This window comes from Pristiophorus japonicus, chromosome 19 (genome assembly GCF_044704955.1).
Source record: "Pristiophorus japonicus isolate sPriJap1 chromosome 19, sPriJap1.hap1, whole genome shotgun sequence".
NCBI lineage: Eukaryota > Metazoa > Chordata > Chondrichthyes > Pristiophoridae > Pristiophorus > Pristiophorus japonicus.
The window spans coordinates 87,475,599-87,501,886 of NC_091995.1; the positions used below are offsets into that span (position 1 = coordinate 87,475,599).

General features: G+C 46.8%; 1 protein-coding gene across 6 annotated transcripts in view; it reads right to left on the bottom strand.

Moving 5' to 3' along the window:
- Nucleotides 1–1,332: 1,332 nt before the first annotated feature.
- LOC139230019 (carnitine O-palmitoyltransferase 1, liver isoform-like) overlaps nucleotides 1,333–26,288 on the bottom strand; it is a 107,482-nt gene continuing 82,526 nt past the window's right edge. For 4 of the 6 annotated variants that reach the window (XM_070861745.1, XM_070861747.1, XM_070861744.1 and 1 more), the window contains 5 exons: nucleotides 21,935–22,069; nucleotides 17,557–17,709; nucleotides 14,681–14,794; nucleotides 9,655–9,747; nucleotides 1,333–7,155 (listed from right to left, as the gene is read on the bottom strand). In XM_070861745.1, coding sequence (XP_070717846.1) covers nucleotides 7,072–7,155; nucleotides 9,655–9,747; nucleotides 14,681–14,794; nucleotides 17,557–17,709; nucleotides 21,935–22,069 — 579 coding nt within the window. In that variant the 3' untranslated portion in view covers nucleotides 1,333–7,071. The remainder of the gene's footprint in view (nucleotides 7,156–9,654; nucleotides 9,748–14,680; nucleotides 14,795–17,556; nucleotides 17,710–21,934; nucleotides 22,070–26,288) is intronic. The other 2 variants (XR_011587879.1, XR_011587878.1) reach the window with 2 other exon arrangements.

Sequence of the window (26,288 nt, forward strand, 5' to 3'; positions counted from 1 at the left end):
GTTGAGTTGAACTCTTTTCACCCTGAAGGTGGTGGGTCTGGAACTCACTGCCTGAAAGGGTGGTGGTGGCAGAAACCTATATCGCCTTTAAAAGGAACTTGGATGTGCACTTAAAGAGCCGTGACCTACAGGGCTACGGACCAAGAGCTGGAAAGTGGGATTAAGTTGGGTAGCTCTTTGTCGGCAGGCACGGACACAATGGGCCAAATGGCCTCCTTCTATGCTGTAAATGTCCATGATTCTGGTAAGTGTGTGTATGTGGTGTTGGATCAGAACAGGACTGGACATGGCTGTGATGCCCCCCTCCGATGAAACAGTGACTCCTGCTGGAGTGGTGCGTGGCCATCAGGTAAGGGCAGAATTGGGCTCCGCTGCCATGCTGCCCACAGCCGAATAGCTCGGCTCCTAGTAGGACGGCTACTTGGGGAAAAGGACTGGGAGGCTGTCAGGACCGGAGAACTTAACCCAAATAAGAATCTTCAGGATTGTGTCTTGAGGAAGGGGGAGAAAATACAGCAATGGATAATCTTTTCTCTCTGCAGTAAGCATTATCCTGTTGCTAAATAAATTGTGTAAATGTGGGTTTTTAAAGTGAGGAGGCTCACTTCTGAAGAGCATGGTCCAGTAACGGTCCCAACGTTGTCACATATCTCACGATCAAACAAGATGAATGGCTGTGACTAGATGGGATTAAAGGGATCTTTGCATTTGCGATGTCAAGTGGTCGTGAAAGGCGCTATATAAATGCAAGTCTTCCTTTTTCCCTCATTAAATTTTAGGCCATAATTTCAGTCAGCCACACACACACACACACACACACTTGTAGTCAGCCCGACACACACATGCACACTCACAGCCAGCCAGATGCACACACACACACACTGACATCCATCTGCACATTTAATGTGGAACGACGTGATTGGGGCCCAGGAGAGGCGAGGGCCCAGGGGCAGCACGGGCCAGCCCACACTGCGATATGTGTGTGCACTAGGTCCGTGCAGCAGAGCTGGTCTCCAGTCGCCTTGGATAACCCTTGCCACTGGAACAAGACCTGGCTCTGTCAAGCCCCGTGTGGTGGCTGGTGTGCAACGGTCACCACACGTTAAAAAAATCCACGCGCAGGCATCTTCCACCCTTCAGGATGTAGTTCGGGACCTGGAATATTGGGTCCTTCATTGAAACACTTGTGAACTCAGCCGTTTTTTGGTGTGGAAGCAAGCCATCCTCGATACGAGGGATCGCCTAAGAAGAAATGGACACATTCCGAAATTCGTTCATATCATCAGGCACAAGACGCCGGCCGGAAAAAATAAAGAGGCAGGTCACAGATCGTTTCAGGCAACTGACATTTTACTTCTGAGTGTCCCTTACTGATTGCATTGATACCTGCATAGACATTTACAAAAAAGAAACAAAGTAGAAGTCATAAGTGAGAGAATAAAAATTAAACAATGATGCAAATAAATGCGACTTAACAAAATGGAGACAGACGATTCTTCTAATGACACTGAAAACGAGAGCACCGAAAGGAGTGAGGTACCCGTTCCCACCGAGTGGGTATTATGCACAATATTGGCAACTTTGTATCTCTGACACGAGTTTGTGCGATTATAGCCCGTGCGTTCACCTACGCGCCTGCCTCTTCCCGTACATGTTCCAGCTGATTATCTTAAAAACGCTCTGCTCAAAATGCGCTTAAGAAAAAAATTCTACGCTGGTTGCTGTTGTTCCCATTTCACTCCGACATTAAAAAGAGCTGGGAGTTGCAATCGGGAATCATTGACAGCAGTGACGATAAACATGAAAGGGAATGGCAGAGGGCATGAACTGCGGAGGCACCAGCTTTGCAGAGAGACAAAGTTCAGTAAGATTTCAATCCTGAAATCACCTTACCATGTAGGAATTTATATTTTTTGAAGGTGGACTCTGAATAATGTAATGTTCTTCAGCAGTTTGCTGGAGTGTAAGAGATAAATCGGCAGCTACATGTTCTTGAACTGGGACTTTATCAACTCGAGGATTTTGAAAGAACGGGCCACATTTTGGGGGGGAATTTGGCCCAGCTCCCAGGACAAACCAACAGCACATGTAGACTGGTGAATTATTGTTTGCTGTTCTGTGCAGCGGGGAACCCAGGGGAGTGGCTGATGTAGAAAGCACCATTCGACATCACAGCTGAACCCGATCATGACAGCCACACACACACACACACACACTCGTGTACGCACGTACACACGGGCATTTTCCAGCAGCTGCCACCTGGGTAACCCTCAGCGGCCACCTGGTGGATCTTTCCCCTCTCCAGCCCAGTGGCTGGCCAGCCCTGATCCACCACCCTGGGTGAGACCAAGCCATCCCTGCACAGGCTCCGCATCATGTCGGTAACATTTCCTGGTCTACTCTCTGCCTCAAATAGCTGAGCAATTAAAAGGGCCGATCACATATCATTTCTAAATGGCCTTTCACCACCTGGTGTGGCAGTTCTTTAATAGCGTTTGACGTTAACAAGAGAGCTATAACGTACACAGGATGAAAACTGTCAGGCAAGTTGCCTCCTCAGTTGGAGCGAGTATCAGCACTCCTGCCTCGAAGTGAGAGGGCGCAGTGTTCTAATCCCGCTCCGGACAGTTCCGACTGTGGCTCGGAATTCAGCGATACCTGTGTCCTTTCATCCCCCTTCCTCATGGTACGGGTTGCAGGAGCCCATGTATAACCCTCCCGCTGTGCCGGTGCACAGTGGAAACGAGTATGTGCCTCTGGCGACAGAGGACCTCCAGGACTGTCAATCAGCTTGCAAATCCTTCCAACAGGGTTGGTATTTGAACGTGCTCTACCGTGGTACCTCGATTGCCCACACCAGCCTCTCTGTGGGCTCTCTGAGCCAGTTGCCAAGCCTCAGGTTGTGTGCTTTTATGCTGTGGTTGTCCACGGGGAAATGTCCAGGGCCAACGGTCTGCCTTGATTTAACCCCGTCAGTTCGGTTAGCACTGTCCCACAACTAGTTACGAGTTGTAATGATTTACGGGCACAATCTGCGAACAGCAAAATGTTGATGTGACATGAATTAAAATTTGACACAAAACACACTTGTTTCCAGAGGTGCGCCGTGGAGGTAAGTGTGTGCTCGTCTGATTGAGCACTGCAATCATATCGTGTGGTCCTTTGGTTACACCGCTCTTTGGAAAACACCCCTTGCCAAAATAAATCGTCCTACTCATTTCCTTTTACATATAAAGCATCACAAGGAGGGCCCGTTGCGATCCCTACCGAAATCCAGGGTTTCAGTTCTACATTTTATCAACTATGATAACAATTTTTGCAAATATCACAATAAATTATTTTAAATGCGATTGTCGTTTAATCATTGTTAAAAACCAGTTCTTAATTCAGTGTCTGTTGACCTAGTTCAAGGATTCGAGATTCCTAGCTTTTATTTCCTTTTTGGGGTGTAGCTCTCCTGCCAGGCCGCCCTGACGTCTCGTAGTAATGGCTTCAAGGAATTGTTAGTGTAATCGAACATGTACAAAATACAGTATAAATACCACGGTCTTAGACCCACCCCCTGCCCCTAGCTTCTGGTTAGCCAGCCATTCACATCCGCGCCAACGCACGTTTTTCTCCTGGGGACTCTGTTGTGGTGAGGTTCGCTCCGCTACGCTGAGGTCAACACCGAGCGGTTGGTTGTCAGAAATGTCTCTCAGGGACATTTTAGGACCGTGAATATAAAGTGGGGTAGGGGCGAGCGGGGACGAACTCCTCTCGGTTTAACGGGTAGCGAAACAAGTGCATTTGTGAAACAAGCATATACAATTTGGTAAAAATACCAAACACAGGAAATCGCCACAAACACTTTCACAATGTTGCTACACACAGCGATCAGAGCTGTGCAAAGTACAGATAAGGGAGGCAAGGGTTACGGGGAGTGGGCAGGAAAGTGGAGTTGAGGCCATGATTGGATCAGCCACAATCTTATTGAATGGCGGAGCAGGCTCGAGGGGCCAAATGGCCTACTCCGGCTCCTATTTCTTATGTTCTATAATTCCTAGACGTGGCAACAGATTTGTCTCAATAGCAGCGCTTATTCAATGTAAGATTCCTCCCTCACCCTGGACTTTTCTCCCTCAGTCAGTGAATTTTGTTCCAATTGGGGGTCAGTAGGATTCAGTTTGTGTCAGGGTGATCCCAATTAATCTCACCCCCACACACACACACAGACTGCGATCAGCGAGGGCTGTTCCCATCATGCAGAAATGGAATGCTAGCTAACCAGAGGCCAGTTTAATTAAAAAAAAGTCAGTTCCATCTTTAATAACTGCATTTAAGGCACCAGCTTCAACAGACAGAGCTTGAATTTAACAGCGTCTTAAAAACCGAGAATGATTGGGATAAAACATAGCAGCCATGGGGATGGGGGGGGGGGTGGTGGGGAGAGGGAATGTTTTTTTTCCAAACTATACAGATTAACCACAAATACTGCAAGTCAGAAATAAAAAAATAAATATGCCAGGAGGCCAAAGATGGGTTCATATTTAATAGGTGCGGGTAGGTCACGAAAGGTTTGCACACAATTGGATAAAATAATCTGGCTTATTGCAGCTTTCTGTTTCTCTACACCTAGGCTTGATGGTTGGCCAAATGTGAAGTTGCTGGTCTGCTGGGCATTTTCTGCCTGTGGGGAGATTCTTCTAGCCGCTTACTGGGCCCTAACTGAACTGAGTTTTTAAAATAAAGATTTGGAGGAGACAGCTCTCGTTTCTTTGTTAATCGCCGGTGATTCAGATTCAGTACACTGAATAAACCCAGCGACGGCAAGAGAAATAGCTCGGGTCATTTCAGTGTGACCCTGAGCTGGAGGATCAGCTCTCAGAGATCCTCGAAGCACTGCACCTTCAAATGGCAGGAACTGACACTGACATTTCTACAAACCTTCACTCTGCTCACTTCCCAGCACCTGCCAGCCTTTGTGCATTGTCTCCTCAGTTCAGCCATGAACTCATTGAATGGCGGTGCAGGCTCGAAGGGCCGAATGGCCTACTCCTGCACCTATTTTCTTTGTTTCTATAACGGTTGAACTGCTCGGTGGTACCCAGCTTCTTATAGCTACTATTTGTAAATTCTGCTGTTCTCTCACTAACCCGGGGGGGGGGGGGAATCCCCTCTCCCTGCTGGGCCAGCTTCAACCACTCTGATCAGGTGCTGATTGCTGAATGCAGTTCCCCGATCCAAAGGTACCAGTGATGTTATGGGTGTGACACTGCAAGAAGGCTATAGTAGAAGTGGAGAGGGGAGGAAGCAATGCCGTCCCTAAAACAGTGTTAATATGTTTCAAGTATCATTTGTACCCCTGGTTTTAAAATTGAGCTACAAAGGGAATGCATCATTGTGCACAGTCAAAGGGTCTGAATGTTCTGCACTCATGCTCTCCTCTGCCATATTTTCCATGTAACTAGGTACAGAGTGTCTGTGCCGCAATCAAATCTGGGATCCCTTCCTCTCCATTTATCCACTGGGCTTTGAATGAAACACTTCTTCCTCAGTCATGATCTAATTGGCAGAAGAATCAAAGGCGACATGAGGAAAGACTTTTTTTTTTTAAACACAGCGAGTGGTTAGGATCTGGAATGCGCTGCCTGACTCAATCGTGGCTTTCAAAAGGGAGTTGGATAAGTACCTGAAGGAAAAAAAATTGCAGGGCTACGGGGAAAGGGCGGGGGGAGTGGGACTGGCTGAAGTGGTGAGGCCACACCTGGAATACTGCGTGCAGTTTTGTTTTTCATATTTATGAAAGGATATACTTGCTTTGGAGGCAGTTCAGAGAAGGTTCACTCGGTTGATTCCGGGGATGAAGGGGTTGACTTATGAAGAAAGGTTTGTTAGGTTGGGCCTCTACTCATTGGAATTCAGAAGAATGAGAGGTGATCTTATCGAAATGTAGAAGATGATGAGGGGTTTGACAAGGTGGATGCAGAGAGGATGTTTCCACCGATGGGGGAGACTAGAACCAGAGGGCACGATCTTAGAATAAGAGGCCGCCCATTTAAAACTGAGAAGAGGAGGAATTTCTTCTCTCAGAGGGTTGTAAACCTGTGGAATTTGCTGCCTCGGAGAGCTGTGGAAGCTGGGACATTAAATAAATTTAACACAGAAATAGAGAGTTTCTTGAGCGCTAAGGGGATAAGGGGTTATGGGGAGCGAGCGGGGAAGTGGAGCTGAGTCCATGATCAGATCAGCCATGATCTTATTGAATGGCGGAGCTGGCTCGAGGGGCCGTATGGCCCACTCCTGCTCCTATTTCTTATGTTCTAAAGTGCTCTTGCAGAGAGCCGGCATGGGCCGGATGGCTTCCTTCTGTGCTGTAAGCGTTCTATGATTCTAAAGCACGTGAAGTGATCACTTACTTTTGTGCCCTGGGCCACCGATACCTTGAGTTTATACAGAAAGCTGCAGCAAGTTTAAAACAAAAAAAGATTTTCATGACCCCACTTGCACCTGTGCGTTACAGGCCTGGGACACTCGGGAATAACAACTGTAAAGCTCCCAAGACGAGCGTTCCCTCCTGCCCCGGCCCAACCAATACCTCCCCATTTGCCGATCGTGCCTAAGGCTGGTATTCCGCCCCCCCACCCCCCGGGTTAGGTGAGGGAGTTCACTGCAGTCCTGCAGCACATCCCAAGTTTAACGTGTGAAGCTGTAGTTGTGTACACTGCGTCACTCATGCGGGGAAACGCAGAATAATCCGAAGAGTAAAATGGCTCTTTACAGGGGGGGGGGGAAAAATGGCTTTTTAAAAATAGTTAATGCTAAGTTCAAGCCCTGCCTCTTACATGCACCAGAATTCCAACGGTAAGTCCCTTTCCTTTGCATTGTTGTTGCATTTTGTTGTTTTAATTTAAAATCAGCCCCCCTTGACACAAATGAATAAATAATGAAAGTTGACGCACAAAAAAAAACAGTGCATACGCACGCCAAGTCCTTTAGCAGAACGGATGTTCGAGCAACCTTGGGTGTGCAGGATCCTCAGTGTTTCTTTCCCCTCCCTTTTGCTGTGTTGGGCAGGTAGAATTACTACATTTAGGGCGTTTTCTTTTCCAAATTGAAGAGGGCGAGGATGTCCACCATCGCTCGGATGATGTGTCCGCCGAAACGATGAGCATCCTTTCAAAAATTTAAAAAAGGATTGAGTCAGTAGTGTTAGAGTCGTACATTCCCCCTGCACCCCCCGGCCTTCTGCAAGTAATTTAGCCTCAGTGCTCGCCACTTGCAGCACACGTCGTTCTCCTGGACAATCATGTCTGCCTGAACCCAATTCATTCAAGGTCTTCTGTTTGTCTGGTCGCGCTGACAACATTTCAAGTTCTCATCCTTATGCTTAAATCCTTACCGCCTCTCTGTACCTCAAGCCCAACAACCCACCCCCTCATATTCTGACGAGGGAGCGTGCGCTGTCGGAGGTGCCGTCTTTCGGATGAGACATTAAACCGAGGCCCCGTCTGCTCTCTGAAGTGGACACAAAAGATCCCACGGCACTATTTCGAAGAAGAGCAGGGGAGTTATCTCCGGTGTCCTGGGGCCAATATTTATCCCTCAATCAACATCACAAAAAACAGATTATCTGGGTCATTATCACATTGCTGTTTGTGGGAGCTTGCTGTGCGCAAGTTGGCTGCCGCGTTTCCTACATTATAGCACTAACTCAGCAGAGCTGGTCTCCAGTCGTCCTGGTTAACCCTTGCCACTGGACCAAGACCTAGCTCTGTCAAGCCCGTGTGGTGGCTGGTGTGCAACGGTCACCCCACGTTAAAACAATCCACACACAGGCATCTTCCACCCCCTTCAATTGGAGTTCAGGACTGGAATATCAGGTCCTTCACTGAAACATCTGTGAACTCGTATGGAAGCCAGCTTACTCGTTCGAGGGACCGCCTGGGATGGGGTCAACACTAACTACACTCCAAAAGTACTTCATTGACCGTAAAGCGCTTTGAGACATCTGGTGGTCGAGAAAGGCACTACATAAATGCAAGTCTTCCTTTCTTGTCCATCCCCCTTTGCCCCACTATTGGTAGCCAGCCAACGCTCTGGAATCCCCTCCCTAAATCCTTCCGCCTCTCCCGCTCACTTCTCCTCCTTTGAAGGCTTTTACAGTCGCAAGTAGTTGTTGTTGAGACGAGGGCTACTCTGCACACCTCAGCACAGCGCACAGGAATTCCAGGCGCAGATCTGACTCCCATCTACTCTGTGGCGCAGCACATACAGGCTCCAGTCTGCTTCATCAACACGGCTCCTGGGGAAACTCTCGGCCTCGGCCCATAAACCCAGAATACCAACAGCAAGCTGCAGAGTGGGACAATGCAGTGTTCATTCCAATAAATTCCCTCGCCAGCAGATTTTGAATGACATCGGGGACATTAGGGTGATCTTCCAAAGAGAGAAGAGGGGTTAAAATCTAGGATGGTGAATCAACCCCTCACCCAGGCTGCGCAGAAATTAGTCAGGAGAACACTGCCACTAAAAGGCTGTCTGCCTGCTCCCTCAGACTGCCGATAATATGGGTACAAATGAGTGACCCGAAACAGAGAGGATAAACTGTGAAAATGAACAAAACACCAGGTACACATTGTATAAGAGACTAAGTGGATTGGGCCTATACTCTCTGGCGTTTAGATGAATGAATGAGCAGTGATCTCATTGGAGCGTGCCTGCTGGTTGCCTGATAGCCCGGGTGGGAGGCCCAGTCCGTTCTGTGGCATCGGGACGACAGATTCTGTCCAGAGATCAAGAACAGCCAGTAATTAGGAAGGACAATGGCATATTGGCCTTTATTGTAAGAGGGTTGGAGTACAAGAGTAAGGAAGTCTTACTACAGTTGCACAGAGCTTTGGTGAGACCACACCTGGAGTACTATGCACAGTTTTGGTCGCCTTAGCTGTGCAACGAAGGTTCACTAGATTGATTCCCGGGATGAGAGGGTTGTCCTATGAGGAGAGATTGTGTCGATTGGGCCTATACTCTCTAGAGTTTAGAAGTATGAGAGGTGATCTCATTGAAACATACAAGATTCTGAGGGGGATTGACAGGGTAGATGCTGAGAGGCTGTTTCCCCCCGGGCTGGAGTGTCTAGAACCAGGGGTCACAGTCTCAGGATAAGGGGTCGGCCATTTAGGATTCAGATGAGGAGGAATTTCTTCACTCAGAGGGTTCTGAATATTTGGAATTCTCTACCCCAGAGGGATGTGGATGCTCAGTCAAGGCTGAGATCGATAGATTTTTGGACTCGAGGGGAACCTAGGCATATAGAGAAAGTGGAATTGAGGTTGAAGATCGGCCATGATCTTATTGATTGGCGGAGCAAGCTGGAGGGGCTAAATGGCCTACTCGTGTTCCTAATTCTAATGTTGTTAAATGGTCATTACCACCAGTGCTGTTTGTGGGAGCTTGGTGTGTGCAAACTGACTTCCGTGTTTCCTACATTACAACAGTGACTACACGTAAATGTACTTCGTTGGCTGTAAAGCGCTTTGGGACGTCCTGAGGTCGTGAAAGACGCGGTATAAATTGCATGGCAAATATCTATTACCTTATTGAGCATAACCCCTCTTCCCACACAAATAAACTCAGGGAAAGGTAAGTAAGGAGTAGACGCAGAGACTGTACCGTTAGCGGGCTGGAGACTTTGCAGGAGACGTGGAAGTTGATTAGATTGTCTCCGACGATAATGTAAGATACACCATAGCCATCGTCTGCGACCTGAGCAACAGAGACACAGAGGCTCCAGTTTAGTGAGTTGTAAAGTCAGTAACCCAACTACATATTATTACAGTAGCAATATATCTTATCTCTGTGTTTATTTAGTGTCAGTAATGGTGACCATGAAACTACTGGATTGGTGTAAAAACCCATCTGGTTCACTAATGTCCTTTTGGGAAGGAAATCTGCCGCCCTTACTCGGTCTGGCCTATATGTGACTCCAGACACACAGCAATGCAGTCGACTCTTAACTGCCCTCTGAAATGGCCCAGCGAGACACTCAGTTGTATTCAAGGCGGCGGCTCACCACCTTCTCGAGGGCAGTTAGGGATGGGAAATAAATGCCGGCCTTGCCTACGACACCCACATCCCGTGAATGAGTTTTTTTAAAAATGTCTAACGCAGGGCTCCGTGCAACTGCTGGGACCTGAGTTTGCTCCGGCAATTGAATTCGTCCGTGTTGTCACTGAGTGGAGGCAAAGTCACGACTATATACTTCCTAGCAGCTGGGTACTGAGTAACATTGACAAGACTCATGGGAGCAGTCCAATTGTCCATCCTTTCAGCCAGGTTATGCTGCATGGTGCAGATACCTTCTTGAAAACAAATAGCAGGGTAAAGAATATAAAACAAGTGTTTTCTTAGACAAGAAACAAATGTTTCTACACATACCAGGCAGAATGCATTATAATTCCACAGGGACCGACATCATTTTGTTTTAAAAATTGTGATCATTTCCTAAATGATTCTCAAATGAAGTCATGCCAACGTGGGTGTGAGATTACAATGAGTGTTTTCATCGTTAACAGCCACGGAGTGGAATAAAGTATTTATTGAGAATCAACATGTGAAAATGTTATGGTTCGATTCTTTTCCTCTTACTGCTCGAAGACGCTGATTGTTAGAAATTTACTGCACAGAGGGAGGCCATTCTGCCCATCGTCTCTTTGCTAGCGTAATCGAAATCGAAGCTCCGTGCTTCTTACATGGCCCTGTAGCTTTCTCTGCTTCCAATATTTATCCAATTTTCCCTTAAAAGAAGAAATGGTCCCTGCGTCAACCATGCCCTACATAGAAAGTATTCCATGTCCCGACAATCCTTTACCTAAAATCTCTCCTTACCTCTCTCGTCACCCTCAGTCATCATTTTAAATTGATGAGTCCTTCGTCACTAACTTGCCAAACAGAGGAAAGCGCCTTTTCCTATTCATACCATCAAAACACTTCATCATTTGAAAAAATTCTATTGAATCTCAAGGTTCTTAAGGGGCCGAAATTGCCCCCCGTCTAAAAAGTGGCGCCACTACCATTTTTATTTCTCCGCCCCAATCCATGGGGCAGAGAGTCGGCCGATATTTTTCCTGGTCGGGGTGGAAGTGCACATTGTTCAGAGTCGCCAGTGCAACGCGGACGTGTCTGGTAGCGCTGACGCTTCAGTTAAAGGGGAGGGCCGCTGCGAACTCTGCAATTAGTTCAGTTTTGCCCACTGGGCCACCAGGGAGGGTTTCGGGCAGGCCAGCAGCCCAGTACCCAAGAGGGGGCTGCCTGTTGGGAGGCCCGGCCGAACCTGTGGGTTCGCCATTGTTGGGGCGACCTCGGAGTAGGCCGGCAATTTAAATAAAATGGCAGCCGCGGCAGAGTGCCCTCCCCTTGAAGGGCGGACGCACCGCACAGCCACACACAGCTTCCCGCCGGGGAAAGCTGCCGGGGGCACATGGGGCGGAAAAGGGTTGCTGCCGGTCGGTGGGGGGGGGGGTCGGCGTGTGCCCGACAGGGCAGCGGGGTGACGATCACCACCGGTAAACAAATGGGGGGGGCAATTTGATAAATGTCGGTGGCTCTGCGCCAACTAGGCGGTGAGTCCTTACTGACCCCGGCCACCTCTTTGAGTCAGTCACGTCTCTTAAAGAAAGGAGCAATTTCAGCCCCTTATAGTCTTCTCTACTCCAGTCGAAACAGTTCCCATTTGTCAACTCATTACTATAGTTTGTTATCCCTGGCATCATCCCAAAAAATCTTTGCTGTATCTTCTCTGTCCTTTCTGTAACAGGGCTCCTAAAGCTGCACAAAGTGGCCTGGCCAAGGCTTTGTCAAATTAATCATTTGTGCATTAATCTTGTTCTTTGTGCCTCAATTTATAAAACCCAAAATGCTGTTGGCCTTTTCATCTTCACTTTCAGGAAATTAAGTATTTGAACTCCTAGTTCTCTCTGTTCATCTACACCCCTCAGTGCCTTTCCATTGTGTACACTGCCATTCCTTGTTTCCTCTACTCCAAAATGCTATTATCTCACATTTGTCTACACCACCAGGGCCTGAAAGGCTGCATCCCAGAGTACTTAAGGAAGTGGCCCTAGAAATAGTGGATGCATTGGTGATCATTTTCCAACAGTCTATCGACTCTGGCTCAGTTCCTATGGACTGGAGGGTAGCTAATGTAACACCACTTTTTTTAAAAAGGAGGGAGAGAAAAAGAGGGTAATTATAGACCGGTTGGCCTGACATCAGTACTGGGGAAAATGTTGGAAACGATTATTAAAGATGAAATAACAGTGCATTTGGAAAGCAGTGACAGGATCAGTCCAAGTCACATGGATTTATGAAGGGGAAATCATGCTTGACAAATCTTCTGGAATTTTTTGAGGATGTAACTAGTAGAGTGGACAAGGGAGAACCAGTGGATGTGGTGTATTTGGACTTTCAAAAGGCTTTTGACAAGGTTCCACACGAGATTGGTGTGCAAAATTAAAGCACATGGTATTGGGGGTAATGTACTGACGTGGATAGAGAACTGGTTGGTAGACAGGAAGCAAGAGAGTCGGGATGATAGGCAGTGACTAGTGGGGTGCTGCAGGGCTCAGTGCTGGGACCCCAGCTATTTACAATATACATTAATGATTTAGATGAAGGAATTGAATGTAATTATCTCCAAGATTGCACTAAACTAGGTGGCGGTGTGAGCTGTGAGGAGGACGCTAAGAGGCTGCAGGGTGACTTGGACAGGTTCGGTTAGTGGACTAATGCATGGCAGATGCAGTATAATGTGGATAAATGTGAGGTTATCCACTTTGGGGGCAAAAACACGAAGGCAGAATATTATCTGAATGGCGATAGATTAGGAAAAGGGGAGGTGCAATGAGACCTGGGTGTCATGGTACATCAGTCGTTGAAGGTTGGCATGTAGGTACAGCAGGCGGTGAAGAAGGCAAATGGTATGTTGGCCTTCATAGCTAGGGGTTTTTAGTATAGGAGCAGGGAGGTCTTACTGCTGATGTACAGGGCCTTGGTGAGGCCTCACCTGGAATATTGTGTTCAGTTTTGGTCTCCTAATCTGAGGAAGGACGTTCTTGCTATTGAGGGAGTACAGCGAAGGTTCACCAGACTGATTCCCAGGATGGCTGGTCTGACATATGAGGAGAGACTGGATCGACTGGGCCTGCATTCACTGGAGTTTAGAAGGATGAGAGAGGATCTCATAGAAACATATAAAATTCTGACAGGACTGGACAGGTTAGATTCAGGAAGAATGTTCCCAATGTTGGGGAAGTCCAGAACCAGGGGACACAGTCTAAGGATAAGGGGTAAGCCATTTAGGGCTGAGATGAGGAGAAACTTCTTCACTCAGAGAGTTGTTAACCTGTGGAATTCCCTACCGCAGAGAGTTGTTGATACCAGTTCGTTGGATATATTCAAGAGGGAGTTAGATGTGGCTCTTATGGCTAAAGGGATCAAGGGGTATGGGGAGAAAGCAGGAAAGGGGTACTGAGGTGAAAGATCAGCCATGATCTTATTGAATGGTGGTGCAGGCTCGAGGGGCCGAATGGCCTACTCCTGCACCTATTTTCTATGTTTCTATGTAAACTGCACCTGCCACCAGTCTGCCCATTCCGCGATGTTTTCCTGAAATCTTTTGCAGACCTCCTTGGTGCTGCAAAACTCCATACTTTTATGTCATTACCAAATGTTGAAATGATGCTTCTTATTGCCCGTCGAAATCAGTTATAAGTACCCACAAAATTTGGCCCAGCACTGACCCTGAAATACACCAGTTCCATCCTTCTCCAATCCAAGAAACATGACTTTATCGAAACTCTTTCTTGTCAATCAACCAACTTTCTATCATGTTGCTGCATTTTCTCATAAAATATGCCTGAATTTCCTGTTCATTTTAATCTTATCTCCCTGAACTTTGCCCTTCTCCAGCCCAGCACCTTTATCTTTGTCTCTTCATAGCCTTGTGTATTCTTACTGAGTCTATCTAGGTTGTAGTTGCTAGTTCCCAACGCCACATCCTGATTGCCCGTCAGTTGTTTTATGGCATGCTTCCATGGGTGCTCTGAAAGCTTGCCCTAGTGGCCATTCTTCATGGCTGGGCCTAGACAGTGAGCATCGACAGGCTATTCAACAGTGTGGATATCACTGCCAAACCCATTGCTGAGTCTTACCCGACAACATCCTCACATGTGCATTTTCCAGCAGGGATTCCAGGATTGTGACCAGGATTGGAACCCTGGCTGACCTTTTCAGTTCTCTACCACAGGGGTGCTGAGATTGAACTAATTTAAACAGTATCTTTGCATGTTTTCATTGAAGACACTGTGCTCTATAGTGCAGTGCAGCAAATACAGCCTTCTGAACACATAGCACCGTCTACTGATACTACAGCACACCATAAGCACACAGCATTGTTTCATTAAAGCTAAGAGCAATATTCCCACTCAAACAGCGACTTCCTACATTTCAAAGGGAGAGTCAATTTGCACTGTTCTTGCACAGCTGCTAGCCTGGCCAATTCAACAGAGCCACAGCCACTGAACTGAAAGTAGATCGCCCAACTCTCAATTGAGCAAGCTGAGGGGAAAGGGAGAGGGAGAAAAGAGAGAACTTAAATGTAAAATACTAAGTATAATAATGAAAAAGTCATTTATCTCACTGGGCCAAAACCTCCTCCGATGGAGATGTATTCTGGATGATTTACAAGGTCGAACAGCTCAATCTGCTGGATGGGTGTTTGGCTCGTTGAGAGACACCATGGTTCTGAAAGCACCTAAAACAACAAAGAAATTACACTTTTAAGTTCAGACAAAAGAACAGCTTCAGGACACAAGAATCCAAATCAACCATGAGACTCCGGTGATTGAAAGACAATCTGCAGAATTGTCACTGGCTTCAGATCAAGACACTTTAGTGTCCTACACTTCTGCTTATTCTTTCCCAGAATCTCAAAATGGCAGATCTCCTCATCTTAGTTGGTCTTCCCTTCCTCTCACAATCTATTATCAAACCTAAACAGTGAGTGAGCAGCACACTCGCCTCTGAGTCACAAGGTTGCGGGTTCAAGTCCCAGTCCGGGAACCAGAGCACAAAAAAATCCAAGCTGACACTCCCAGTTCAGTGCTGAGGGAGTGCTGCACTGTCAGAGGTGTCGTCTTTCAGATGAAACGATAAACCGAGGCCCCGTCTGCCCTCTCAGGTGGACATAAACGATCCCATGGCACTATTTCGAAGAAGAGCAGGGGAGTTATCCCTCAATCAACATCACTAAAAACAGATTATCTGGTCATTATCACACTGCTGTTTGTGGGAGCTTGCTATGCGCAATTGGCTGCCGCATTTCCCACATTACAGCAGTGACTACACTCCAAAAATACTTAATTGGCTGTAAAGCGGTTCAAGGCGTCCAGTGGTCTTGAAAGGCGCTATATAAATCCAAGTCTTTCTTTCTTTCTAAAGTCGCTGTCACCTAATCACTGTTTCCCAATTTATCCCAACATCCCCTTTAATCTTTTCAACCCCAGTCCAGTCCCGCACCTCAGGTTCTCGCCTTGGTATCTCAACAACTAAATAAAATCAGATGCTTCACTACAATAAAGTGAAACTTTCTGATGCTTTGTAACTACCTATTGCTATTTATTCATTCACTGCTGTGCATTTAATTTGCGAAGCGTGACAAAGGTATCTCGGAGATGATTCCTGCCTTTTTCTTCATTTGACTCTTTGAACCAATATTGACTTCCTGCAAAGTATACAAGTATATGATTTGCTCTGTTGTTATGCTGTTGGGACAGACATTGGAATGTGTGACACAGGAGCTGAGAGTGACACGTCCTCCTGAGTCCCTTTCTTTTTGTGGTATATATCAATGATTTAGATTTGAATATAGGGAGTATGATTAAGAAGTTTGCAGACGACACTAAAATTGGCTGTGTGGTTGATAATGAAGAGGAAAGTCATGGGCTGTAGGAGGATATCAATCTACTGGTCAGGTAGGCAGAGCAGTGGCAAATGGAATTTAATTCAGAGAAGTGTGAGGTGATGCACTTTGGAAGGGCTAATAAGGAAAGGGTATACACATTATGGGGTAGGCCACTTAATAGTGTAGATGAACTAAGGGACATTGGAGTGCTTGTCCACAGATCCCTGAAAGTAGCAGGCCAGGTGGATGAGGTGGTTAGGAAGACATACGGAATGCTTGCCTTTATTGGCCGAGGCATAGAATATAAGAGCAGGGAGGCTATGCTTAAATTGTATAATACTTTGGTTAGGCCACAGCTGGAATACTGCGTGCAGTTCTGGTCGCCGTATTATAGGAAGGACGTGATTGCACTCAGAGGGTGCAGAGGAGATTTACTAGGATGCTGCCTGGAATGGAGAATCTTAGTTGTGAGGACAGATCGGATAGGCTGGGTTTGTTCTCATTGGAACAGGGGAGGTTGAGAGGAGACCTCATTGAGGTGTACAAAATATTGAGAGGCCTGGACATAGTGGATAATAAGGGTCTATTTCCATTGGTGAAGAGGTCTAATACGAGGGGGCGTAGTTTTAAGGTGGTTGGTGGAAGGTTTAGAGGGGATTTGAGAGGGGCTTCTTTACGCAAAGGGTTGTGGGGATCTGGAACTCACTGCTTGGAAGAGTGGTGGATGCAGAAACCCTCAACACTTTTAAGAGATGGTTGGATGGGCACTTAAAGTTCTGTAACCTGCAGGGTTACGGACCTAGAGCTGGTAATTGGGATTAGGCTGGATGACCTTTTGTTGGCCGGCGCAGATATAATGGTAAGTACTGCAGGGAATAGAATACGGCCAGGGTGATCTCCTGGACTAGTTTTGATCGCCTGGATGGGTTGGATAGGAATTTTCCCAGATTATTTCTCCCTAAATTGGCCTGGGTTTTTAATCTGGTTTTTGCCTCTCCCAGATCACATGGCTCCGGTTGGGGTGGAGTGTAGAATGTTGCAGTATAAGGGGTGTCGCAGTTGTGTGGGGCGGACTGGTTGGGCTGGGTGCTCTTTGCCTTTCCATCATTGTTCATAGGTTTATATGTAACCTTCAGGGCTGCTGACCAAGGGCCGTGCGGCTCTTTGTCAGCCGGCGTGGACACGATGGGCCAAAAATGTGTCCTTCCGCGCTGTAAATTTCTATGCTCACAGGTTTGGAGAGCTATTGAGTTGGGAGTGGCTTAGCCAGTCATGTGATGTTCACAAGACTCAATAAAACCCCAGCCAGTTGGGTTCGGGGGATCCACGATGGGGCAGGTGGTTGTGAGTCTGGTGGATGAACTGGTAATGTGTAGTGTGATTGTTAAACCTTTGCTGTTAAGAACTAGGTGCTTTATTAGCAATGTGTTGCTATGAATTCTTAAGCAAAGAACCCAGGAAGCAAATAAATTATACCCCCTTTTACACCTGCAAGTTGGCAATGGCGAGATTGGTAACGTGCCCTGTAGGGAAATATGGATACAAATCCTCGGCTTACCGTACCCTGGTATAATTTCCCAAACTGGATTGCATCGGAGTTGACAATCCCTTACCTCCTGAAGGAATGGCGAGTTGACTCCCAGGTATTTGGACACCACGTAGAGGCAGAAGAGATGGCGATCAACTCCACATCCGGTCATGGCAAGTCGGCTGATGTGTTGGTGATTTTTGGCAGCAATACGGAATAGGTGTAGGCACTCTTTAACCTGTGAAGAGAATTTTTTAAAAACCATAATGTTATCTAAATAACTTTTCAAGCGATAACAAAGATCTTTCCTAGAATATTATTCGAGAGACAAAGAATTTCTTTCTCCCAATCTTCGGTAGTCCTTGTGACTTATAACCCCAGCAATGAGCCCCAATCGGACATCTGTTTTTCACATTGGAATACTGCTCCATAAATACTAACCTCTCTCTCTGGCACTTTAACCACATGGCCATTCTTGACAGCACCTCCCAGACCCACGACCTCTACCACCTAAGCGTACAAAGGCAGCAGGCGCATGGGAACACCACTACCTCCAAGTTCCCCTCCAAGTCCCTTGAGAAGGTGGTGGTGAACTGCCTTCCTGAACCGCTGCAGTCCCGTGTGGTGAAGGTGCTCCCACAGTGCTTTTAGGGAGGGAGTTCCAGGATTTTGACCCAGCGATGATGAAGGAACGGCCGATATATTTCCAAGTCAAGATGGTGTGTGACTTGGAGAGGAACGTGGAGGTGGTGGTGTTCCCATGCGCCATCTCCCCTTGGCCTTCTAGGCGGTAGAGGTCACGGGTTTGGGAGCCACGCAGATCAGTTCAATCTCTGGCCTTTTTTAACTCAGCTGGTCTCAGCTTCCCACCGATGCTTGCTATCTCGTGATCCCTGTTGGAACTGTACGTGTGGTTGTCAGGTGAGCAGAGACTGTCCTCGACTGCTGGGACCAAACATGCTCAGTTTAGGGTCACGGACAGCCTCGTGGGCAAGGTACTGGAAGACTTCGGCACCAGTGGAACTGAAAGACAGCATGAATCCCAATTATAGAGAGCGCGGGGAGTAAATGGGAACGAAATAATAAAAGGCTAGATTTTCAGTTTTGATATTTTTGGGGCAGTAATGGCGGCGGGGCGGTAAATTTTGTGCCCGGGAACAGTCTGCGCTTCAGTCATCAAACCTGAGCAGCTGGGCCCTGAGTCAGGGGTACAGCGCTCAGTGAGGCGTTGTACACTTCTCATGGGGCGTTAGCGTGGGAAACTCCCGAGCTAAAAAGTCAGGCTGGCAGCGCTCCGAGAGACGCCTGGGGGAAAAGAAAACGAAAAAACACCCCACTAAAACATTTCCAAAACATTGCCCATGTCACCATAAGACAAATTGCAAAAAAAAATTAAAAGAAAAAACAATCATATATACATTAGGAATCCATTACATACCTCTCCGCTGTCAGGAACGTTGGACCGCCCCAATTTCCCAGGCGGTCAGTGCGGAGCGCATCGAGGGGCATACGGGTCGGGCAGGAGTCAAAACTCGTGCTGGTGTTGCATCCAGGGGCGTTGCACACCGGCGCAGCTCTTCTGGGCGGTTCTGCTCCGAGCCGCTGCTAAGCTGGACCCGAGGATCGGCGCGGGGCGCTGGATGCTGACCGCCCGCCCAGAACACTTCACCGCCGCCATTGCTGCCGCTCCCGGGGCGAAAAACGGAGAGGCGAGGAGCAGAAAATCCAGCCTTATGACTTTGAATACGCCTCTGTTAATCTGGAGTCTTATGTTGTAGTTACTGACAAACTCCATGGACCCAAGTTTCCACATGATTTGCGCCTGATTTTTAGGAGCAACTGGTGGATAACAGACTATCTTAGAAATCGCAATTCTCCACATTTTTTTTTCTGCAGTTCTAGTCAGGTAGAACAGTTCTACTTTGGAACAGAATTTTTTCTTCAAAAGGGGGCGTGTCCGGCCACTGACACCTGATTTGAAAGTTTCCACAGTGAAAACGTACTCCAAACTAAAGTAGAATGGAGCAAGTGAAGATTTTTGTAGAACTGAAAAAACCTGTTCTACACATTAAAAAATCAGGCGCAGATTACAAATTAGGCGTCCAGAACGAGGTGGGGGGGGGGAAGGGAACTCATTAAATTCTACAATAAATCCTTAGTTATACTTCTACAAATATTATACAAATAAATCCAACCTGAATAAACATTTATAAGCAAAGAAAAGATTAAATAAACCATCTTCCTACCTGTGTGAAAGTGCTTCAGCCAGGGAGAATTCTGCAGCCGTTCGTGCCGCTGAGCGGGAGTGGGGGGGGGGGGGGGGGAGGAGAAAGCCGTTTGTTGTTGTGGAGGGGAGGGAGGGGAAGGAGACAGCGGGTTGTTGTTGTGGAGGGGAGGGAGGGACAGCGGGTTGTTGCCGCGGAGGGGAGGGAGGGGAAGGAGACAGCGGGTTGTTGTTGTGGAGGGGAGGGAGGGACAGCGGGTTGTTGCCGCGGAGGGGAGGGAGGGGAAGGAGACAGCGGGTTGTTGCTGCGGAGGGGAGGGAGGGGAAGGAGATAGCGAGTTGTTGTTGTGGAGGGGAGGGAGGGGAAGGAGACAGCGGGTTGTTGCCGCGGAGGGGAGGGAGGGGAAGGAGACAGCGGGTTGTTGCCGCGGAGGGGAGGGAGGGGAAGGGGACAGCGGGTTGTTGTTGTGGAGGGGAGGGAGGGGAAGGAGATAGCGAGTTGTTGCCGCGGAGGGGAGGGAGGGGAAGGAGACAGCGGGTTGTTGCCGCGGAGGGGAGGGAGGGGAAGGAGACAGCGGGTTGTTGCCGCGGAGGGGAGGGAGGGGAAGGAGACAGCGGGTTGTTGCCGCGGAGGGGAGGGAGGGGAAGGAGACAACCGTTTGTTGCCGTGGAGGATGGGGAGGGGAAGGAGACAGTGAGAAGGCTGCAGGAAGCCTCAGTGCTGATGGCAATGTGCTTTTATTAAAAAATGTTCAAAAATTAAACAGCTACAAAGAACTACAAAAATGGCCGAGTGCCAATGTTTTTTTTCACACTGAGCATGCGCGAACGCTCCAACGCGCACGCGCAGCGTTGCCGGCAGGAAAAAAACTAATTTAAATAGTACCCGCCCCCTCCCACTTACAAAATCGGCGCAAGTGTAGGCTCCGCCCCCCTGGGCGCCGCGCCAAACAGACAAGGAGCTGCAAAGCGTTCGAGAATAGCGCGTTTTTTTTCTGGCGCCGTTTTAGGCGCGAAAAATGGGTGCCCAGCTCGGAGGGGCGCCCGTTTTTTATCCTGTGGAAACTTGGACCCCATATATGGACTTTTCTCCAATTTTTGCCCTCTTGCAGGCTCTTACAATGCGAGGGTATACATAATCAGGAGTAGATAAACAGGCTGGGTCTCTTTTCTCTTGAAAAAAGAATGCTGAGAGGTGATCTAATAGAGGTCTTTAAAATTATCAAAGGTTTTGATAGAGAATGTTTCCATTTGTGGGGAAGAGCATAACTAAAGGCCATCAATATAAGATAGTCAACAAGAAATCAAATCGGAAATTCAGAAGAAACTTCTTTACCCAAAGAGTGGTGACAATGTGGAACTCGCTACCACAGGGAGGGGTTGAAGTGAATAGTATCGATGCATTCAAGAGGAGGCTAGACAAGCATATGAGGAAGAAGGGAATAGAGGGTTATGCTGATCGAGTTAGATGAGGAAAGACAGGAGGAGACCCGAGTGGAGCATAAACGCCGGCATGGACTGTTTGGGCCGAATGAACTGTTTCTGTGCCGTATATCCGATGTAATCCTCTTCACAAAATATCGAGCTCTGGCTGAAGGTTGGGTTATTCAGCATAGACTTCCTCCAGTGACAATTTGTTGTAAATGCGTTTTATTATTTAACAGTGTTCATGACTTTGGTGCAAATTGAACACAGGGAATTCGTTCCCCATCACTACTGTTTGGGTATTACGAACCAGGAATGCAAAATTAACAATTCAATCTGGTAATTAACAGAGGGGTTCCAAGTAATGGACTTCCTCAGAGATTAAAACCCGTCATCTTCTGGCTGGGAGTCCATAGAACCGTAACACAGAAGGTGGCCATTCGGCCTATTGTGTCTGTGCCAACTAGTTGCTAGTGCAATTCAAAACTAATCCCACTGCTCTGCTTCAAATATTTATCAAGTTTTCCTTAACTGGCACAATGGTTTCTCTCTCAACCTCTCTCCATGGTGAAGCATTCCATTTCCCAACAAAGCGCTGCACAAACTAACTTCTCCTAACCCTTCTCTTCCCTTTCAGTGACAATTTTGAATAAATGACCTCCACCCCTCAGCACTGCCTCATCAACCAGAGGAAATAGCCTCTCCCTTGTCATGCCCACGTTTGAGGTTGTACGTCTTAATTAATGAGAGAAACTTAATACTCCCAACTCCGCTCACCCACCCACTCCACACCCCTACAGTACCCTCCCCTCACCGAAAACTTCGCGCTCTCCATTGCGGTCACAAAGTTGCACGTCTCAACCGTGCACGAACGCACGGTCTCGGTCCTCCCCTCACGGAATAGCCGGGTCATCGAAGATTCGTAGGTCAGGCAGAATGAACCTTTGTCCTGCAACCAAGAAAACAAAAAAAAAAGCAAAAGAATTCATGAAAAAAAAAACACAATTATATTTATCAGCAATATGTGGAAAGTACAATACACTATTCAAACCATTGATGAAAATGCTGTTTTTATCATTTCAACTGTAAATGAACAAACAAAGAGAGAGTTGCAGAAGGAAGAATAGATATCTACAGTACAGGCTACTGAAGAGTTAAGAGTGAATGATAGAATAATGGGGTACAAACTGGAGTATAATCAAGGAGTTTGGATGAGAGAAATGCTGAAATCAAGTTTAAATGTTCAGGTAGTTTATAACAGTACTTCAAGTGGTCCAGAATCATTCAGGTTCAACTTTCCAGCTCTTAAACTCAAGTGTCTGCACTGTAACTAGCTTCTAGCAGTCTCCGTTCTCCCATGGGGAGTGTAAAGGAGATGCAGGTTTCAGATGCAGTGAGATCTCGTGTTGCTGATTCAGGTACGGCACAGCCCATTGTCGTCCCGGTAAAGCTGACTAAAGGTTGCACAGGGATACAGCCAATCACAGCTGTCTATTAACATGGGATTTGGGTAGAAGGCACAGTTCAGAGTGCAACTGGCTGCTGCATTTAGGGGGTGAGATGTCTATGTTTTATGTTCATATAAAAAGGTTGTGGTGGTAATAGTGAGACACAGATTGGAAGAGCTGTAATAAGAACATAAGAAATAGGAGCAGGAGTAGGCCATAAGGCCCCTCGAGCCAGCTCCACCAGTTAAAACGATCATGGCTAATCTGATCATGGACTCAGCTCCATTTCCCTGTCCCCTTATCGTTTAAGAAACTGTCTATTTCTGTCTTAAATTTATTCAATATCTCAAGCTTCCACAGCTCTCTGAGGCAGCGAATTCCACAGATCCACATCCCTCTCAGAGAAGAAATTTCTCCTCATATCAGTTCTAAATGAGTGGCCCCTTATTCTAAGATCATGCCCTGTAGTTCTAGTCTCCCCCACCAGTGGAAACATCCTCTCTGCATCCACCTTGTCAAGCCCCCTCATAATCTTTTCCAGAAGATCACCTCTCATTCTTCTGAATTCAAATGAGTAGAGGCCCAACCTACTCAACCTTTCCTCATATGTCAACCCCCTCATCCCCGGGGTCAACCTAGTGAACCCTTCTCTGAACTGCCTCCACAGCAAGTATATCCTTTCGTAAATATGGAAACCAAAACTGCACGCAGTATTCCAGGTGTGGCCTCACCAATACCCTGTACAGCTGTAGCAAGACTTCCCTGCTTTTATACTCCATCCCCTTTGCAATAAAGGCCAAGATTCCATTGGCCTTCCTGATCACTTGCTGTACCTGCATACTATCTTTTTGTGGTTCATGCACAAGTACCCCCAGGTCCCGCTGCACTGCAACGCTTTGCAATCTTTCTCCATTTAAATAATAACTTGCTCTTTGATTTTTTTTCTACCAAAGTGCATGACCTCACATTTTCCAACATTATACTCCATCTGCCAAATTCTTGCCCACTCACTGAGCCTATCTATATCCTCCTGCAGCCTCTTTATGTCCCCCTCACACATTGCCCTTTCTCCCATCTTTATATCATCAGCAAACTTGGCTACGTTATACTCGGTTCCTTCTTCCAAGTCATTAATATAGACTGTAAATAGTTGGGGTCCCAGCACTTATCCCGTGGCACCCCACTAGTTATTTGAAAGCCAACCAGAGAATGAACCATTTATCCCGACTCTCTGTTTTCTGTTCATCAGCCAATCCTCTATCCATGCTAATATATTAGCCCCAACCAAAACTGCACGCAGTATTCCAGGTGTGGCCTCACCAATACCCTGTACAGCTGAAACAAGACTTCCCTGCTTTTATACTCCATCCCCTTTGCAATAAAGGCCAAGATTCCATTGGCCTTCCTGATCACTTGCTGTACCTGCATACTTTTATCTTGTGTAGTAACCTTTTATGTGGCACCTTGTCAAATGCCTTCTGGAAGTCCAAATACACCACATCCACTGGTTCCCCTTTATCCACCCTGTTCGTTACATCCTCAAAGAATTCCAGCAAATTTGTCAAACATGACTTCCCCTTTATAAATCCATGCTGACTCTGCCTGACTAAATTTTGTGGAGAGCAAGAGGAATAGAGAGACACAGGTTGGAAGAGGTGCAGAGTGAGAGAGAGACACAGTAAAGGAGGCTGAGGAGGATTCATTACAAGTGAGTTAAGGAATGAAAAGAAAGTGAGATCAAGACAAACAAGGGTAATGAGAAAGAAGGGCTGGGCACGGGAGTGGAGGGGGGGGGGGGGGGGAGGCCAAAAATGGAGGATGAGGAGGAAGATGCAAAAACAAAAGAGGAGAGAGAGAGAGCGGGAAGAAAGTTGAGATAGGACGCTTTTAGAAAAGAAAGCATTGGGGGAATAAGATGTGGAGAGAGGGGGGAAATAAATGGGGCAAAAGAAAGCTGTGGGAGAGAATTGCAAAGGGTCGTGGTTCAGAGATATGGGTCAGGAAGACAGAAACAATTTGAGGTAGCATGAAAGATGGGGAAAGAAACAAGAGATTGTGTGCCGTGCATGTCCATGTGAAAAGAAGGCAGAATCAAAAGCTGGGGGTTTGTAACAAATTCTTCTTTAACCACTAATTTATAAATAGAACAGATATCCAGGAGCAATTTACAGACTGGAATCTAATTGTGAGGTTCTGATAATTTTTATGTAGAATACTGGATAACTAACCACGAGCTACTGATAGGGACAGAGTGATATAATTACAGAAAACATTATTAGCACACGACAACAGAAATCATCATCATCATAGGCAGTCCCTCGAAAACGAGGAAGACTTGCTTCCACTCTAAAATAACACATTAATAAGTCAATAAGTACAGAAATCTGATAGACAGAGAGGATTCTGATGACTTTACGCACTCTTAGGATCTGGGGAATCTGTTTGAAAACCTATGGTTTACATATAGAATAGTGGAAATCTGACAGTGAGTTGCAGGTTGGAATCTTATAGAGGGGTGCAGATGGTTCATACATGTTTAGAAGCATGAGAGGTGAAAAAAAAATTTTAAATCTAGGCTGACACTCCCAGTGCAGTGCTGAGGGAGCAACGCACTGTCGGAGGTGCTGTCTTTCTGATGAGACGTTAAACCGAGGCCCCGCCTGCTCTCTCCGATGGATGTAAAAGATCCCTTGTCACTATTTCGAAGAGGAGCAGGGGAATTATCCCCGGTGTCCTGGCCAATATTTATCCTTCAATCAGTATTAAAAAAAAACAGATTATCTGGTCATTATCACATTGCTGTTTGTGGGAGCCTGGTGTGCGCAAATTGGCTGTTGTGTTTCGCACATTACAACAGTGACTACACTCCAAAAGTTCTTCAGTGGCTGTAAAGCGCTTTAAGACGTCCGGCAGTTGTGAAAGGCGCTATATAAATGCAAGTCTATCTTTTTCATTGAAACATACAAGATTCTGAGGGGGATTAACAGGGTAGATGCTAAGAGGTTGTTTCCCCCTGGCTGGAAGTCTAGAACCAGGGGTCACAGTCTTAGGATAAGGAGTCGGCCATTTAAGAGAGATGAGGAGGAATTTCTTCACTCAGAGGGTTGTGAACCTTTGGAATTCTCTACCCCAAAGTGAGTCGTTGAGTATATTCAAGCCTGAGATGGACAGATTTTTGGACTCTAGGGGAATCAAGGGGTATGGAGATCGGGCGGAAAAGTGTTGGAAGTCGAAGATCAGACATGATCGTATTAAGTGGCGGAGCAGGCTCGAGGGGCCGTGTGGCCTACTCCTGCTGCAAACTCATGTTCTTATGATGGATGCCTTGCAGTGAGTTACAGACTATAACCTAATCAAGGAGTTCAATTGGCTTATGTATTGAAAAAAATAATAGAATCTTAAAGTGATACAGTTTTTTTTGTACAGAATAACAACAGCTACCTGGGAGCGAGTTGCAAGCTGAAATCTAATCAGTTGCAAAATTGTTAACGTCATTGCATGTCTGGCACAGATCAATTTAGCAGTCTAGACAGTTGCTCATTTTTGTGCAGGATCCAAGGCGGACTGGAAACTAAACAGCGGTTAGACAAATAGATGGTTGAGTGCACCCTGCACTGTTACAACCTTGCAAGCAAGATGCCCAAAGGTCACGCAATGGGCGATTCCACATGTTCCACAGCTGTTTCACAATCAGGTTCTAACTGATGGCGCCTGAAATGC